General features: G+C 40.1%; 1 protein-coding gene across 1 annotated transcript; it reads right to left on the bottom strand.

The window, feature by feature from the left end:
* Window positions 1–14,115: 14,115 nt before the first annotated feature.
* Window positions 14,116–18,650, bottom strand: RPL34 (ribosomal protein L34). The gene is made up of 5 exons (XM_030313291.1): window positions 18,603–18,650; window positions 17,146–17,219; window positions 16,963–17,062; window positions 16,545–16,648; window positions 14,116–14,241 (listed from the first exon to the last, which is right to left on the bottom strand). Exons 2-5 carry the CDS (start codon window positions 17,208–17,210, stop codon window positions 14,157–14,159), a joined length of 354 nt encoding a protein of 117 aa, XP_030169151.1. The 5' UTR covers window positions 17,211–17,219; window positions 18,603–18,650; the 3' UTR covers window positions 14,116–14,156.
* Between the last annotated feature and the right edge of the window lie 708 nt (window positions 18,651–19,358).

Consider the following 19,358-nt stretch of genomic DNA (forward strand, 5'->3'; position numbering starts at 1 on the left):
GAAGATGCCTAAACACGAGACGGAGTAGGCAGAGGGTTTGTTTAGAGGGATCATCCTCCAAAAGATCTCCTTGCAAAGCTGATAAAAGCTATGACCTTTCTTCCCAGAAAAATGCCCACACATACCCACCAAATGTAGCTATAATTATAGGAGGTTCAGAGACAAAAGTTGAAAGACAGAGGGAAGAGAACAGAGGACGATGCCTAGGGAATCACCCACAGGATTAAGAGGATACCACATAGTAGATACAACAAGATCAAAGGAGCAGAAGAATCAAGGGAGAGCAGTAGCAGAGAAGGCTCAGAAGGGGGAGTTTCCAGCAAGTCAGATGGAGTGAAACTGAACAGAAGCCACTGGGTTTGACAATTGGTCATTGGTGACCGTTGGCCAGTGAGTGTACTGTTAAGTACATGACACTAGAAAGACTCGAGAACAGATCTGACTCCACTGCAAGGCACAATCTTAAAACGTGGTATCGTGATCAATGCTTATAAATGGTTGGTGAATTAATTCATTAATTTCAGTAGCATGGTGGCAGGAGAAGAAACCAGATTGCAGAAGGGAGAAGTGAGCGGGAATTTTAAAAATAACAGGAGTGAAGGAATATAGGATTCATCCCTCCTAACACAGGAGGTGTGAAAGGAATAGGAGAGCTGAGGTGGTAGCTGAGGTTTTTTAAAGATGGTGCAACTTGGGCACGTTTGTATGAGACAAGGAAAGAAAATTGTAGAGATAGTGGGACAGAAGTGGCAGAAGGAAGGGAGGGTGCTAAGGAACAGAACAAATTCAGGGCCATGGCACAAGGGTGTGGAATGGAGCCCATCAGAGGTGAAATTTACCTTGGAAAAGGTCTGAGCCATCTTCTGAAGAAAAAGAGATTAGAGGCATAAGGCAGCCAATAGTGTGTGTCTAGACAGGAGTGTGTATACTATACACAGGAGTTGTATTAGGTTGGCTTATTTAATTCATCCAATAGGTGTTATTGACTCCATTTTTCAGATGAGGAAGCTGAGGCTTGTCGAGCTATTGGGCAAAAGGCTCAAGTTAACACATTTAGAAAGTGGCAGATCCCTGGCCTGCTGATTCCAAAGCCCACACCTTTCCACACATTAAAGTTTTGTGCCAAAGGATGATTGCTATGTTTTCAGATACCATTAGGCCACTTGGAGTGAGGGTTGGATTGGGAACAAAAGCACATACTTTCAGCCACTTTGAAGAATGCATTAGTATTCAACATTAAAGATCCAGATTAAAAAAAAATTATATACATATATATTTAAAATTATATAGGTATATTTTAAATTATATCTTTGCATGTAATATATATGTAATCTTGTGTAATATATGTTTTATATATACATATATATTCCATTACGCTTTTTAAAGACAAATAACTGTATCTGAACATTTTTTACCTTTTCGTGCAAAGCTGTTGCAATTCAACAAAATAACAGTATGACAGTATGACAGTATAACAGTATGACAGCCACCCACCTGTAATTTCTTTCTGTGGCCACAGCAGGGCAGGAGTTCGCTTTTACAGGAATCACAGTACTTCGCCAAAATGTATTTTCGATACCTTGAGATTTACAAACTATATTCGCAAGCATAATGAAAAGGCAAACTTATTTGAAAAAACTTGCCTCAATGCTGTGATCAAATAAACTCAATGAAACATTACACAAATGGAAAAGGCTGCTTCCCACGGCAGTCAAGCATATCTTTAAAATGCAAATGGTTTACTCTTTTAATGATGAAAGAAAAATCTTGTGAAAGCAACATTTTCAGATGAATAAAATATCAAACCCAGGATATTTTCTTTTACATCTAGTTGCCTTGCAAATCATATAGCTTTATACGAGTGAAAAAAAGAAATGTGTATTTGTCTGGCAAGTTTGGGTTATTAAATCTTAAGGAAAAAAAAGAAAGAATAATTTCCAGTTAAGCCTTTTAAAGTAAACTTATTAGATTTCATTTTTTTCAATGCAGAAATTTATAAAGAAGACATAGCAAAAGTGGCCTGAAATGCCATCAGATAGTCCCTGTTCTTTTAAAAATAAGATTACATGTTGAGAGTTATAAAATTCAGAAAGTACAAAGAATAAAAATATGAAAATTGAATGCCATCTTCCCCTTAGCAGTTTCCTCCTTCCCTATTTCTTCTTCCTGAAAGTAACCACTATTAATAGATTCTTACGATGAGGGATACTTTGCAAGGACTGTTTTACCCCGAGATTAGGAATAACATTTAATATAACAGACTTTAGGGGCACCTGGGTGGCTCAGTCCATTAAACATCCGACCTCGGCTCAGATCACGATCTCATGTTTCCTGAGTTCGAGTCCCGCCTCCGGCTCCGTCCTGACAGCTCAGAGCCTGGAGCCTGTTTTGGATTTTGTGTCTCCCTCTCTCTCTCTCTCTCTCTCCCTCACAAATAAATAAACATTAAAAAAATTAAAATAACAGACTTTAATCTTTCCAAAAGAATTTGAAGCGAAACCCAGACTGCAATTTTGTTGCACTTGTGAAATGTGGCAGTGGCCTCAGAACCAAAGGCCTGTGTAAAATGGCCAACCACTCCACCACCATTCCCACCGCCATCTTTCAAAGTGAACAAGAAATCAAAGTGCTTTCTCACCTCCAGAAATGATCTTAGCAGAGGTAAGGTATTTGGGGTACATTTGAACAGCAGCTGTCCCTGCTGACTGCCAGGAGCCCAGAGCAAAGACCACTGTCTCCAGGGGCTGTCAGTCTGGCTCTTTCCGACTCACTGAAGTGGATTTAACAACACAAAACAAAACAATCCTATCTTGGAAATGACAAGGGACTCTTTAAGACATTGATGTATCCATATTTGCACACACTGAAGAGAAAAGTATGTTTTATATATATACTGAATAAAATATCTAACTTTTTAAGAATGTTGTAAAATATTTCCATATGTACATTATATCAAAGTACTTTCCCCCCAAGTTCGGTTGAAAGGAAATACCCAGAGCATTAGGACCATCAGAATAGATGTCTCCAGTTGTGGTTTTCAGATGCCCTAACGTGTTCTGCCCAGAACTAATCAAATACAGCTTGGCATTTTCAGACTGTGTGTGTGTGTGTGTGTGTGTGTGTGTGTATAATTCCTTACAAAGAGAAAAAAAAAATCATTTGGGATAAAACATGATAGAGGAGGATAAGGTATCCGCTGACTTTTTGGTTTATTTCCAACATTGTCACTTGTTTTTAATCATACAAATGAGAGGACTCCATCATGACCATCTTGATGCACTTTGTTGATTTCTCCGTAAATATATATGAAGGCATTTCCATTCTAGAACCAGGAAAAGGACATGCAGAACGTGGTGTGGATAACACAGGATATTTAATTGAACTGAACACTAAGAACGCTTGAAGTTAAATATTATCTTCATTTTATAGGTGTGGTGACTAAGATTTAGAGAAGGTAAGAAACTTGCTCCAAGTCACCTAATTGATGACCAATTGGTGGACCTACGATTTAAACCCATTATTTGCCTAACACCAAATCGTATATACTTTCTACCGCATCTTGTGAAAAAGCAGTCCGAGGTGCATCTCTGTGAGAATCCGCTAGGGGATCTCGTTAAAATGCAGGTTCTTGGCTGGACTTTCACGGGTTCTGACTGAGAAAGTCTCAGACAGGGCTCCAGAACCTGCCCAGCAGATTCTTCAGTGACTTGAAAGTGTGAGAACCTTTGTCCATATCATAATGCTCAGTTTTTTTAAAAAACGGAAAAGGAAATTTCGTACAACAAACCTCATTTGAGCCCCTCAACATCCGTTTGTAAAGAGGTGGCAATCCCAGTGTGCTCTTCACCCTTGACCATGTCCTTGGCATTACCCGGAGACTTTGTATTTCTATTTAATAGAGTGATCCTTGACTCCCAAGAGATTGAATTACCCGCTTTTCCTCCCTGAAATTCCTTTGGCACAAGTCAGTCTTTCCACCCACCATCAGGAATTACAAAGCTAAAATGTAAATGAGCCTAGAGGGAATACACTGACTTATGTTCACACTATGGCTGATGGCAGATATGTTCTGAGATTAAGTTTTGAGAAGAGACGGAAAGGGACCCAGAATAAATATTAATTAAATGCCTACTAACATAAATTTTTTTTAATGAAGTAACTTAATTAAGTGTGCCAGGCACACTTAACCTTTTTAACAATCTTGGAAGATAGGTATTTTTATACCCATGTTTGCCTTTCATAAACAGAGACTGGAAGGATTTAAGTGACTTCTCGAGGTAACATGACAACTAAGTAGTGGAGACTATGCTTTGTTCATGACACCAAACCACATGCCTGTGTGCACAGAAAGAGGGGGCAAAGAAAGGAGATTGGAGACTTTGTGTACTCCAGAAATTCTCACCAGGGGCAGTGCCAGCATAGTGCCTGGTATACACCCTGTGCACAGTTAATGTCTGTTGAATGAATTGATGTGAATTCTTCATGCCATCAAAACATTCTAAACACTAATATCCTTAAAACCCTGTGCTCGCTCCCTGTTGCCCCTAGTAGTAATTCTCTAACTTATACAGAAAGCAAAGCACTTAGAATCATGGTGCTCTTTTCAGAACACAATATATATATATATATATATATATATATATATACACACACACACACACACACACATATATATACATATGTGAGAGAAAGAGAGTGAGTGTTCTCGTGTATGAGCAGAGGAGGGGTAGAGGGAAACGGAGAGAGAGAGAGAATCCCAAGCAGGCTCCACACCCAGAGCTGAGCCTGATGTGGGGCTGGATCTCATGACCGTGAGATCATGACCTGAGCCGAAATTAAGAGTTGGTCGCTTAACCAACTGAACCACCCAGGCGCCCCATAATAGATTTATATATTATGCCATGAGTTAATTTATTGTTAATCAGATCTTGTGCAGACAATATCTAGTACCAAAGATTTAAGAAAAAAATGTAAACCAACACATTCATCCATACATTTATGGTTTAAAAAAAAAAAAAATAACTGGGAATCTTGGATTACCTTGCAGAAGATCAAAATTTTATGGTTTGCTATTTCTTTTTTCCAAAGTGTTGAAATTCTCCAGATAACGTTTGGAATAAAAATATAATCTCCCTTCATTTTACATAACACACTCCTGTGCAAAAATACTTTTTTTTCATATTTAAATGGATAAGATAATAATAAGGCTTAGATAATAATAAATAGGTTTCCAACCTACGTAAAAATCTGATTGGATATTGGAAAGTCATGTAGGACTCAGGTCAATTCGTTGAGCAGGACTGTACTATAAATTAGAGAATGCATAGCATCAGTGCCCCAGCACATTTCCAGCATGCCTCATAGGTGCCCTCCAACCTTGAATCAGTAATCTACCAAGAGCCATAAGCACCTGAAGTAAGCAACAAGACTGTGAGGTCTTGGAGGGCACTGGTGTTATCATATTCATCCTCAAACTCCCATCCGGGGCCTGAAGCACAGATCTCCAATTCATTACCAAGACAATGAAATGAACTAACACCTCCATGAATGGGAGACTTGGGAGAGCACCAATCCAGTCTTCCAGAGCAGGTAAGTGACTTGTCATGATAACGGAAGTAGCTAGTGGTAGAACCGGTTTCTCAGTCCAGCCCTCTCTGCTTCTAGCATGATACTCTTTCTACTGTATCAGAAATCCTCAAATTGTGGTACTTCATACCTTCGATCCCCAGAGTTACCCGAAGACATCCCAAGGGGTACAGGGGCATTGCCAGTTTTAAGGAAAAGAATTTCTAGATTATCGGTTCCCATATGTTCTCTTTCCTAAAATTGATCTTCCCAGGAAGGTGTTCCACCAATTCTCCCTCTCATCCCCTCTTTCACAATCGTTTTGCTCCTCTTTTACGAAAGGGAACCCTAAACCCAGCTGGTGTTCCATGGTGCACTGACTGGAGACATAAAATTTGGGGGCAGTAAATGGACAATTTTAAATACTGGAGTCAGCACTGCCTTCTTCAAACAAGGCACCTCCAATGGCTTCCCATCCAGTCAGGAGCCAAAGAGCCAGACCTGCCCACAACATTTTGCAGGACTGAGCACAGGAGTACAAATAGATGTGTACTATCATGTCCAATATCACACCCAAATACTAAAAAAAAGTAAAAATCGAGACAAAAAAAGGATTCAACAAGGTAAGTTCTAGCCTCTCCTTTGACGAACATAGCTTCCAAAGGTCTTAAAGGCCAGGTCCGACATAATTCTAGGACTTGTCAAGGCTCTCTGTCTGAGCATGGTGGCATAGGAGTAGCCTGTACCCTGCCCAGCCCTCTTTTTTCCAGACCTCTGGCCCTACCTACCTTGATGGGCCTCACTTGCAGCTGTGTGGATAATGCAGCCCATACATCCAAGCTCCTCGCATAGCTCCTGCAAATACCCTCGGGCTTCCAGCGAGCACCTCAGGGGCACGGTTCCCCCTGAGAGACTGGCCAGAGAGAAGGAGAGCTCAGGCTGAGTGAGGGGCATTGGAGTGCCTTGGGCAGAGGCATCTGAGGCCATGTGGACCCTCAGCAGGGGGAACACATGCTTGGGAGCAGCATGCCCCCCAGTCCCCTGGACTCTTTGCTGGTGGGGTGGGGTAGTGGCAGGGGGAAGGCAAAGAAGGACACTCTAAAGCCTGGGGCCCAGAGCAGAGGCTCCTCCTGCTGTGTGAGGGCTGTAGCAGTGGTTGGAACAGGGAGCTCTAAGGACAGATACAACCTGGCACCCTGTGAACTTCCTAACCTCATCTCTCCTGCTTTCTCCCTCCACTCCAGGCACATGGCACCCTCCGGCCCCCTGGCTGTTCTCTACTTGGAATGCTCTTCCCCAGATATCCTGTTTTTAGCCTTCTCAGAGAAGCCTTCCCTCTCACTGCTTAAATTGCAAGCGCCTGCTTACCCCTGCATTCCATCTATTTTCCCTGCTTTACCTCTCTCTATAGCATGTATCAGTCATACTGGATATTCCACGTATTCACCCATTCATTCATTCATTCATTGTCTATCTCCCCTCATTAGAATGTAATTTCCATCAAGGCAGGGATTTTTGTCTTTTTTGCTTACTTTTGCCCAGAACACGGCCTTATAAACAGTAAATGAATTATAAATAATGCTTGATCGATTGATATTTAAGAAATAAAAAATCAGTGGCAGGGCTTTGTGTCTTTCCCTGTCTTACACGGAAGGGGAATGCTAGACATTGGAGCAGGATATCCTGGCCCGCATTGGGATGACCTTACCTCAGGTAAAATGTAGAATAATGGATAATGACAAAACTTTTCATGTACTGCCCTCCCCTCTTTCATCTTCCCCAAATTGTTGAAGAATAAATAATTCCTGAGAGAGAGTCCCTTGAGAGTGAAGCAAAAACAAGACAGACAAAAGGGCAACGCTGCCTTATTTCCTCCAGAGGGCAAAGGGCAAAGACTCCATGTCTCTCTGTTTTGCTTTTTCTTCCTTAGAAATAGAATTGGGGAGGAGCCCTTAAGTGACTCAGTCAGTTAAGCATCCGACTCTTGATCTCAGCTCAGGTCTTGATCTCAGGTTGTGAGTTCAAGCCCCACGTTGGGTTCCACACTGGGCTTGAAGCCTACTTAAAAAAAAAAAAAATAGAATTGGGGCCCCTGGGTGGCTCAGTCGGTTAAGCGTCTGACTTCGGCTCAGGTCACCATCTCATGAGTTTGTGAGTTCAATCCCCGCATGGGGCTCTGTGCTGATGGCTCGAAGCCTCAAGCCTGCTTCAGATTCTGTGTCTCCCTCTCTCTTTGCCCCTCCCCCACTCACAGTCTGTCTCTCTCTGTCTCAAAAATGAATAAACATTAAAAAAAATTATTAAACAAAATAGAGTTGTGGAAATCACCAATCAGGAACAGACTTTCAACAAAAAAAATTTAAAATCCCATGGAGAAAATGGAATGATAATATGAAGAGGAAAAATGAGGAATATAAAACATCCAACTGTTGAAAGAGCCTCCCGGTGTCTTTGTTTTTAATGGTTGCTATATAGATTTAATTCCATATATTTGAAAGGTGATAGTTTTTTTTTTTAATTATTCACATTTTTACTACACTGGAAATTATATCCTTTGGAATGATTTAAAGTTATAATGAAAAGTTTTATATGATAATCTAAAAATGTGCAAAGGTCTACACAGTTTTTCAAAAACAATTTTAAGGAATATGCAAGTAAAATCATATTTAAAGACCATTGAACTGTACCACTGTTTTAGAGGTATATTGCTATATAAGAAACTACCTCAAAATTTAATGTAATAAATTATTAATTTAATAAATTAATAATTATTTAATAAATAATTTAATTTAATTTATAATTTAATATTTAATTTAATAAACAAATAAATAATTTAATAAATTAATAATTATTAATAAATTAAATAAAAAGAATAAATTTAATAAATTATTAATGTAATAAAACAACCAATTTATTTTTTCTCAATATCCTTTGGGTTATTCAGACTCAACAAAGCAGTTTTCTGCTGGTCTTGCTTGAGGTTTCTCGTGCACTTGCAATCAGAAGGCAGCTATAGAGGGGAGCAGCGGTCATCTAGAGCAAGGGGGGGGTGTCCACAAACTACCACCAGTGGGCCAAATCTGACCCAACATCAGTTTTTGTAAATAAAACTCTACTGGAGTACTGCCAGGACTGTTCATTCAGGTACTGTCTGTGGCTGCTTCCACGCTATTGGTAGAGTTGAGTAGTTGCATCAGAGACCATATATAGCTTACCAAATCTTTATACAACTTATGTTAAGATGCAATACACATTTGCGTTTTCTTCAAGGCCATTCGTTCTTCAGGAATGTCAAGCGTAAGCTTATTCCCAACCCAAGAGAGAGAAACAAAAGAGAGAGAGAGCACGCATGTGAGCCAGTAAAGCCCTCAGGCTATGGCACAGGCCAAGAAATACAGAAGCTGAATGAGTATTAGGGGAATTCAGTCAATAATTTTGATCCCTTTCCTCCTTAATAGTAAGTTGATGCCTAAATTATAGAGGGGAGTGCATAATTTAAATATCCTCTAGTGCAGAGGAGTATGTCTTTAGAAAAGCTTTTCTTTCACTGGTCTCCCTTAGGAAGCAAGGGTAGCATACATCTTTTGGCTCTGGGGACACATAGATGGACCAAAAGCTATGTACTAACAGGGAGTTCCCTCTTAGTGATTAACAATTTGTTCATACATATCACATTTATTTGGCTGTAAATACTGAGAGTGAATAGGGTTGCAGGAATTACTTTATTTTTACGATCTCTTTCTTGACAGTAAGGCATTTACACATGTTGGCGCTTCTGTTTGGAATGTTCTCCCTACTTGTCACCCAGCTAACATCTACTTATCCTAAGATTAAACATCACTTCCTCAGAAAAACCTACTTTAACTCCCCATGAGGTTTCTTTCTTGCCTGTTTCACAACATTGTAGTTTCCCTTTATGATTCTTATCTCAAAGAGTGCAATTAAAAATGTATTTGTATCCTCATTTAACATGGTCTCCCCTATGTGCCACGAGAGCAGGGAAGAGTCTGCTTTGTTGACTACTGTATTACTATTTACTCAACAGCACAATTTCTGGAACATAGTAGTTTCTAATAAATATTTGCTGAGTGAATGAATGAAAGCTAAAGCAAATTGTAACAGAATATAAATGTAGTGACAAAAATATTTATATAATCTTTTAAATTAACCAGAAACACTTAAGATTTAGTCAAAAGAGTATTGAATGCTAATATTTTGGAAATCAAAAAGCATCTTTTGATACAGAATTATTGTGGGTCTCATCCCTTAAAAAGGACATTCATGAAGATAGTCTTAACTTTTCTACTCCTGGTTTATAGTAGTGTTTATCACATCTAGTTTTCGTTGTTTAAAGAGATGAAATTTGCACCTTTGCAAGGTTTTTAATTATTTTCCTCTACATTCACACAAATGGATTCAATAAAAGCTTTGTTTTGTATTTTATGAAATCAAATCCCGGAATATTCACGGACTCAAAGCATTAATAAGCTTTTACTCCAGAAAAATTTAAAGTATAAATCATTACTAAGTATGTACCAGATATATGTAGAGCTCCTGAACCAACAGCAGCATATTTAAGTTGTGACAAGAGACTGTAACTTGAGTAATAGCCAATAGCTAGCTGGTAATATTTAATATCCAGCTCCTGAGGACGGAAAAGGACTTTTGTAGCATTTGCTGATTTCCAGGTGTAAATACTCCCACCATGCCGATTTCAAGGCACGAACCGGACATCAATGAACACAGAGCTGGAAAGGCACACACTACTGGCTCTCACGGCCAGAATGGGCTGGCTACACACACTGCTGCTTCTGTTGGTAATATCTGATGATTATAAATTCTGACCAAACCCTTACTCTTAAAAATTCTAAGTAATCCAACTCAGACAAAAACCATAGCATTTAGCCTTGCTTCACAATCTTATTCTGCAGGAATTGAATATGATTTTAATTGGTGTGATAAGAAATATGGGTTACAGTTAAAGCTGGACATGGTCCGGACTCAAAATTCTGGGAACCCAAGCTCCAAATCATTAAGATAAAAATTCTTTATGTATGTTATCGCGCTGCTGAAAATAACCTTAAAATTTACTTATTTAAACATATGGAGATTTTCTGCTTTTAAGGGTGGAAGACACCCCTCCCCCATCCTTCTAATAGAATTTATAAGCAATTCCATGGAAGGAGAAATACTAGACTTTGAAAAGAAACCACTGACTACATTCACATGTCTTTTAAAGAACCTGTCAAGAATACTTAAGTCACACACACAGAACTGGATTCAATAAAAGATTCATTTTGTTTTTACAAAGTTAAAACCCAGAACAGAGCAGAATCCGTTTTGGTCGCTAGGGCAGTGCTGGTGCTATGTTCGTGCAATTCTAGGCTCTTCTAGATCTACACACAAGACAAACTCGGTCTGCTTGGAGTGTGGGGTGGGAGGAAACTGGACCGGGCAGTATGAGAGGGAGAGATGAAGAGAAGCATTAGCAAAGGGAGGCTGGGAAGCGGTTTGTGGCCAAGAGCTTCAGTGGCTAACCCAACAAAGGTGAAGAAATTGGTTACCAATTAGGCACACTTCGCATCATTAGACGTATGGACATTAGCCTATTTGTGTCCCCCCCCACCAAAAGTCGTTCAACTGAAGCCCTGATCCCCAAAGTGATGGTACGAAAAACGGGGGCTTTTGGCAGGTAATTAAATCTTGAGAGTGAAGCCCTCATAAAGGCATCTGTGCCCTTGTAAGAGACACAAGAGGGCTTATTTCTCTGCTCTCCATCATGTGAGGATACAAGGAGACAGCACTCTGCTAACCAGTAAGAACTAAGAACTGAATCACTAAGAACTGAATCTGTCAGAACCTTGATCTCGCACCTACCAGTTTCCAGAACCTTGAGATAGGTATGTAGTTTAAACCACCCAGTCTATGGTAATTAGTTACAGCAGCCGGAGCAGGTGTCCTAAGATACCTAGGAAACAGTCCTGTAACCCCAGTAACTAAGCTGAAGGGCTGTACTTCAGTGCCAGCTTATGAATTTAAAAACAATCAGAATAAATAAAACAATCAAATGTATAAGTATGCTCACAAGTATTAAATAGAGCAAAATTGGAAATAGCTTTCATCTTCAAAAGAAAGGGAGTAAATTATGGCACGTAGATTTGACGGCACATGCAGCCACTGCAACCTTTTCAGTTAAGTGGGGAAGAAGGATTGAAAATATATATACATGGTATGCCTCCTATTTTGATTTAAAAGGCTCTTAAGTCTAGAAAACAAGATGGGAACATATCAAACTGGCAGATAACCTGTGTACTGAAATTAAAAGGCATTTTTTTTCATTCTGTTTTTCCACACTTTCCAAATGGTCTACAAAGACATTTATAAAAGGGAAACGTTTCAAACTTTAAAAAGGCTAAACCATTTGACAAATCCTTTGAAAAGTACGGAACTTCAATGCTTTAGCTGTCTAAAACTTCTGCCAACCCATTTCTTTTGCTGAAACTTGGGTAGTCCTCGTCGGTTAGTCTTTGGGTTTGGTCAGGTTGTCCTGTGGAACTCTTTGTAGTAGAGGGAAGAGCCCCGACAGGGAAGAACTCCTGGTAGGCTGGCAAATGAGGAGGCTGTCCCCTCACAGCTGGTATGAAAAAGCTACATCTCAAGCCTTTCAGAAACTCCATTCATCTACAAAGCACAATCAAGTAACTGAATTAAATTTTAAGGCATTGTTTCTGAATGTTAATTTAAGTACTAATTTGTACATTCTTATACCAAACCCACCCCAGGATTACCAAACATGTTGCTGCAGAATACATAAGCCTGAGTCATGGGGAAATGAGAGGTAACTCTACCTCAGAATCCAATGTTTTTCCGTTATATTCTCATCAGAAATCTTATTATGCGATTAAACATTACACAAAGTGATTCCATTACCCCAGTTGCTCAACAAGCCTTAGGATTGGCAGGTGTTTGGGGAAGCCTAACGGATCTCAATTGTCTGAGACCACGTGGGCAACAGGGGCCTCCGCGATCACTGCTTATGCTGTAGTGTTCACAGGAAAAAGGCAGTCATTTGATTCCAATCACTAAGTAGATCACTTGCAAAAAACCTGGGAACACTTAAATGACTCTGGGTACTATCGTACAACCTCTGTGCCTCAGTTCCCTCATTTGTAAACTGGGGATAAAGTAGGTGTCACAGAGTGGTTAGAGAGACTACATGAAGGTTAGTTTGAAGTGTTAGCCACCACTAAGCAGATGCTATCAAGTACTGTCGTTAAATTCTTGAGTTCCTATGCAGCTTAACCACTTACTAGCTCTTCTACAAAAATGTTTAAAACCCGTTGTCTGTCAAGAAGTTAACTGGCAGTGTGGCACAATGAGTGTTTAAGAGGCCAGACAGATTTGTTTTCCTTCCTACAAGGGGAATCATTTATTATAATTAAGAGAAAACATTCCTCTGCATGAGCCATCAAAGTTAAACCACACCAGTACAGTAAATTCTTCTAAATTGAAGAAAAGGGTCAGAATTTACAGAATTCTTCTGGCTTCCAGATTTCTTGGCTTGTGCAAATAGCCTGGGGGCTCTGCTCTCTATTCTTCCTTGAGATTGAAAATAAGCTTGACATGATCTGAAAAAATGGTCTTGGAAGGGAATTCAAATGAGCTTATGCATGTAGAGTATTAGACAAATACTTGGTACAGTCTGAGCACTGTAATGAGCTATTATTACTGTGTACATACTTATTAAGAGTTGTTAGAGGGGCGCCTGGGTGGCGCAGTCGGTTGAGCGTCCGACTTCAGCCAGGTCACGATCTCGCGGTCCGTGAGTTCGAGCCCCGCGTCAGGCTCTGGGCTGATGGCTCAGAGCCTGGAGCCTGTTTCCGATTCTGTGTTTCCCTCTCTCTCTGCCCCTCCCCCGTTCATGCTCTGTCTCTCTCTGTCCCAAAAATAAAAATAAAACGTTGAAAAAAAAATTAAAAAAAAAAAAAAAAAAAAAAAAAAAAAAAAGAGTTGTTAGATACACAGAGCTTCCAAGAATAAATATAACTAAGGCGTGTTATTTTAATTTTCTGGACTGGATTAAAAATCCAATTTAAGTTAGAATTTAAATTTCACTAGACCAGAGACATGAGGTTTTTGTATACGAGTGGAGCTCTTGATTTGCTGAATATGGAGTTCTGAGCTCTCCAAAATAGACCGTTTTTGGTCTGAAGTGAACTAATGAAATGGAGGGTTTAAATACAATGGTGTATAAAAGATTCTATTCCAAATAACTTGTCAATAAACACTGTTTAATTTCCATCCTGAGTTTTGGTGCTGAAGGAGATTGGATGGAAATGATGCAGCGGAATTAAAAGAAACATCCAGATATAACAGCCACTCTTCTCAAACCTCCCCAAGTGTTCTAGAGGTGCTATCAAAAAATTCTACCCATCACTGGCCTCCATTATGGTCTTTCAGTAAAAGCAATCAACTAAAAATCACGGAATTCCAAACACCACATAGAAACCAAACCTGTATACTAACAAATTACAACAGCAATAACAGAAAACGCCTTTGACTGTTTTATTACTCAAAAAAGCTTCATTTCTTTATTTAGCTTTCTGACTCTGTGCTTGTGCCTTCAACACTTTCACAACGATTTTCTGCTCCTCAATAAGGAATGCACGTTTGATCCTAGAAAGAAAAATAATAAATGAATACAGTTTAAGATAAAACCCACTGATTTAATAGGCAGGAAAAGTACCATAAAAGAATTGAGTAAAGCAATCAGGGAAGATATGTAGAAAGTAAATGAAACCCACCAGTATAGACTAAAAACTTAAGAGATGAAATTAGATGGCCAGAACCGTTTGGCTGGCTGAAAGTCTCCTTTTTACACTGGCAGTTTAAGTAGGATAATCCTTCAATTCTATGCCAATTGTACCTGCCCTCTTCTTCTGAGTCACGAAGGAATTACATATGGGAAACCAAAATGAAGGTTAAAAGCTAATGGCAAGAGGCATTTTATCAAGAGCAAAGTTTCTACAGCCTGGGATCAACTCTACTACTTACTAGCTGTGTGATCTTGGGCAAATAACTTTCTCTGTCAAAAGGTACACAAAGAATCTTATACCCATTTCACAGGGTTTTTATGAAGATTAAACTTGGAAGGAGTTGCAGTGTGTGTACTCTGAACCTCCATTTAGAGAGGAAGTACATTTTATCAATCACTATTATTACAGTGCATGGGACCTGGCAAATAGCAGGTACTAACTACCATTCGTTAAAGCAAAGCTACCTCCACAGAGAAAGCACTCATTTCCCACGAAAACCTTCCCATTTATGATCTTTATTTGTAACCCTGGTCATCTAATAATATGGCCTAAAATTCCTGGGATTTTGGACTCCTTCAAATCTCTCCAATGTAATCACATTATAGAAACACAACTGACTGGTGCCACTTTTACTCAGGACCCTTACAAATTCCCTAAACTTACTCAAAGATCAGACTCTTGTCAGTGTCACAGCTAATACTAACCTATAGACAACTGGTAGATCTACATCCAAATTTCCAAGAGCTAGGGCCCAAGAATTGGACTTTCAGTAAATGTGCCCATGATTATGTATAGCAAGGTTTGGGAACCAAAGACTGGTAAAAGGCCAAACTCCACCAGCTTAAAACTAACACATGACCCTTCCGCCTCCATGTATCTTTCCAATCTCATTGCTCATTCTTTCATATTCTTTGCCCTTTCAACCTCTTGACCAACATTTACCTATCATGCAGGTTCCACCTCAAATACCGTTCCCAGAGTCCCAACTACTTGAAAGTAATTTCTCCTCCAAACTTCAATCATAGTTCAGTTTTCCAGTATTTCATGGAAATTCTATTTACCGTGTATTTGTATTACTGTAACATGTTTACCATCCCCCTACAAATTAACTCCTGAAAGGCAGAGGGAACTTGCAAGTTTGTTGTCAGATTTGGTTTAGAAACCTAGCCTGACCACTTTACAGAACTAGCTGAATAAACTAGAGGCATCCAACTCTTCTGAAGCAGCTCTGTAACTTGTGAAGACCAACCTCCTTGCAAATCCTCCCAGTCAGGTCTTTAGAGGCAATTCATGTATATCAGTGAGGCTACAATCAAGGGTCTCAATAAAACCTAGAACGAATCCCAGTGCTGCTCCTCACTGGCTGTGTGAATTTAAGCAACAAGCCTTGTTTCCTTCATAGAAAGTAGAACAGTCCTGATGGACTTTTGACGTTTAGCATAAAAACTCTACTACTCCACTTCTACCTATGCCACTACCAACTCTCTCACATATCCCAACATCCCAGTCCTCGACCTGGAACACTGTCCTCTCCTCTAACTCACTCCACCAGCCTTTAGGTCTCCATGCAGGTGCCACCGCCTTAGCCTTCACCAAGAGGAAAACCATTCCAAGCACTCACCTTTTGTTGAAAGAATGAGGTTACAATCCATCCTGCTGCAGTTTTCGTTCTGGCACATCAAAAGTCTCCCTCCTGGCTAAAAATCCATCAATTCCTACCTGTTTTAGGATCGAGCTAAAAGTCTGTCCTTTAAGGGCCTGCGTAACCTGTGACTTCTACCTTTCTTATCTATCACCTCCTGCAAAGCTCTGCTACAGCCACACTAGAACTACATATAGTTATTCTCTTCCTACACTTTTTAGACCTTCCTCTCTCCATCTACCTGACTGACCAAAAACTAATAGTTTCTTATCTACCTCCTCCACAAAATCAAGGTCATTTTAATTTCTACATCTGGCATAAAGATGCCACCAAATCCTAATTGAATTAAAGTGAACCAGTATCTTTACTGGTTTGTACAGTATCAATTGCCCCTAGCCTAGGAAGGACTCTAAAATAGGCTACTCGTGTTTACGTTTCACCAGTCTTCTAATAATCATTAGCATTCAGTGTAACAGACATGCACAGACGTTTGAGAAAGTCCATTTAAGAGTGATATTTACCTGTCACGAACACACTTAGCACACATGGAACCACCGTAGGCCCTGCTGACGTGTTTTTTCGTTTTGGACAGCCTCATAAGAACTTTAGGTCTCACAGCACGAACCTGCACAAAGTCAATGTTGAGATTATTTCATGATGCTTTAACAGAAACAGAAATTGTACTAGATGTGACATATGGCAAGTATAAACACTAAACTAGAACAGGAAATGGTATACTGCTTTATCTGAAAGGCATTTCCCTGTATTTACCACATAGGCTTTAAAAGTCCACGTTCTTGACAAATGTGGATCATGGATGCTTAGTACTTTGCAACCTTCCTAGTGGTGACCTCTCCTTCACTCCATCCCTTACCAAGATGCTAACGCTCCCTAGTTCAATTCTTGTTTACGTTATTCAGAGCAAAAAGGATCACTTACTCCTCGAAGTCGGCCTGGGCACACGCCACATGCAGATTTTGGTGCTTTCCCAACCTTCTTGGTATAAAGGTAAACGATTCTATTACCTGGGGTTCGGGACCTAGAAAGTGAGAGAATAGGGAACAGGCTCAGCATTCTGCAGAGTAAATGACAATATGTATTTTAAATTTTAGAAATACTTACAGCCTAGTTTTGTTAGAGGCTGTATTGTAGGACAGCCTACGTCGGTATGTCAAACGCTGGACCATTCTGAATGCCTAAATTAAGAAAGGAATGAAATTGCATTGTAGGAATAATTCCAACCTTACAGGAAAACAGCATCACATAATTTATACGTTTCGTATATTCTTATATACAATAATCCTTAAAGTATCTTATGAAAAGAATTCCGTATTTTAAAACTACTGAGATTTAAAGGTGCCTGGTAAGAATACTAACAGACCCATGTTTGTTTTCCTTATGGTAATCAATGGTGGCACTTGGTTAAAATTTACCAGATGTATTCCTCAAAACGTCTGATTCTGTTTGGAGTCGTGTCCAGAAAAGCGCTACTAACAGGCAAATTTAAGAAACCCTGTTTTTAAAGGAAAAGCGCACCTGAGCATCTATGTTGAACCCTCACTTAGGCCATCTACTGGCCTATACAGCACAAGGGGCTAGCTTCCTTGTCTCTACATTTTTACGGAGTTCACACAGCTGTCATTAGTTAACAAATGAGAGAAGCTATCCTGACCAACCTAGTGCAATGCCTGTCACATGAAAGATGCTCAGGGTTCAGTGTCTTGCCCCGAAGTACCACGTGTGACAAGCTAAGTGCCAAATAATACTTATTTTTGTATCAAAGAGTCTTTGGATTATGGCATTTTTTTTAATCAACTGGAAATAACACTGAATGTCACTGAGCAAATCGGTATGTAAGTATGCCTATGAACCGTTTTCTCAGTTAACTGCTCAAAGTAACATGAAAACGTAAACAAGACTTGAATCCTCATTTTTAACCCCAAACTTTGTAATCATTTCATCACATGCAATGCAAAAGTAAAGAGCCTGCTTTTGTTGTTATAAGGTCTTTACTAACATTACACTGAAACGTAACTATGAAGACATCAAAAGCGACCCCGAAGGCCAATGAGATCCAAGAAGCCACCATTCCGTTTATATCTCCAAAACCAAGACCGAAAACTCCCTATTAACATTTTTATCTTCCTTGCTATTGGCCTTGGAAAAGAAAACATTTTGAAACAACGACCCGAACATCCTGGTCTCCAGTCCTCCCCAAAACCTGAGAACATCTAGTACAGGCGCACTTAACGTGGGCGTTAAAACAGGAAAACGTTCTGCGATTTTGCAGCCTCAATCAGCCGAACCACAACTCGTAGGTCTTCAAAAGCGACCTCGAAGGCAGCAAAGTTCCAGGTGATGAGCTCCGGCTATTCCCGGCTCGGGAGGGGTGGTCCGGATCGATGGCGCTCTGAAGCTAAAAGCCGGGGGACCTGCTCACCACCAGCTTTCCTCCTGAACCCTTATCCCTATGCCAGTCCAAAGGGCTGCGCCTGAGAAATCCTGGTTCCTCTAACTCCCCGGATGGCGGCCGATTGTAGAAGGAATAAGCAACAGGGAAAAGGAAAAAGCAACCATACCTACAGACGCCGTCCCCGGAAGAGGAAAAAGGAAGTACTTGCAAGTTTAAAGGTTAAATAGGACTGCGTCGGACAGGAAGTTACGTCATAACCAGAGCCGCCATGTTGTACGGAAGCCACCTAGCTCCCCTCCATGGGAGGGAATGCATAGCGCCGCCACGTTGTACGGCAACCGACGTGCCGCCTTTCCTTGGGCCCGGATGCAAGTCAGCAACCCACAAAGCCACACTTAAGATCTTTTGGGAATCGCCCTAGAAACAAATGCAAATGACAAAGGAGCTGCAAAGGGCGGAGGTGGGACAAAATCAACTTTTTTCGTTCTTAGGGGCGCTACAACGTATTTAATCTAAAGGGCGCCAGCTTTGCAGTCAGACCTGGGTTTAAAACCCAATTCTGACACTTGTTATTAGTTGACCTTTGAGGAGTTGCTGTCTTTAACCTTCCCTTCTTTTTTACTTATCATTCATTCAAAGCACAAGCTTTACAAATTGGATTTAAATCCAGTATCTACTAATTATTAGCTGTGTTACTTTGAGCAAGTCTTTAAATGAGTTATGTCATGATCAAAGGCACAATAAAATTAAAGCACTTAGCACAGGTCTTGTGGAGGAGCAAGTGCTCAATAAATGGTGGCTAATCTTACGACTATGTACAAAGAGCTTCACATGAGTGGTAAAATTTGAGCTGGGACTTAAAAATGAGGAGAAAAGGGAACCCCCCCCCCCCGAAATAGCATGTAAAAGTTAACATTAAGTG

The sequence above is a fragment of the Lynx canadensis genome, chromosome B1 (assembly GCF_007474595.2).
Source record: "Lynx canadensis isolate LIC74 chromosome B1, mLynCan4.pri.v2, whole genome shotgun sequence".
Classification (NCBI taxonomy): Eukaryota; Metazoa; Chordata; class Mammalia; order Carnivora; family Felidae; genus Lynx; species Lynx canadensis.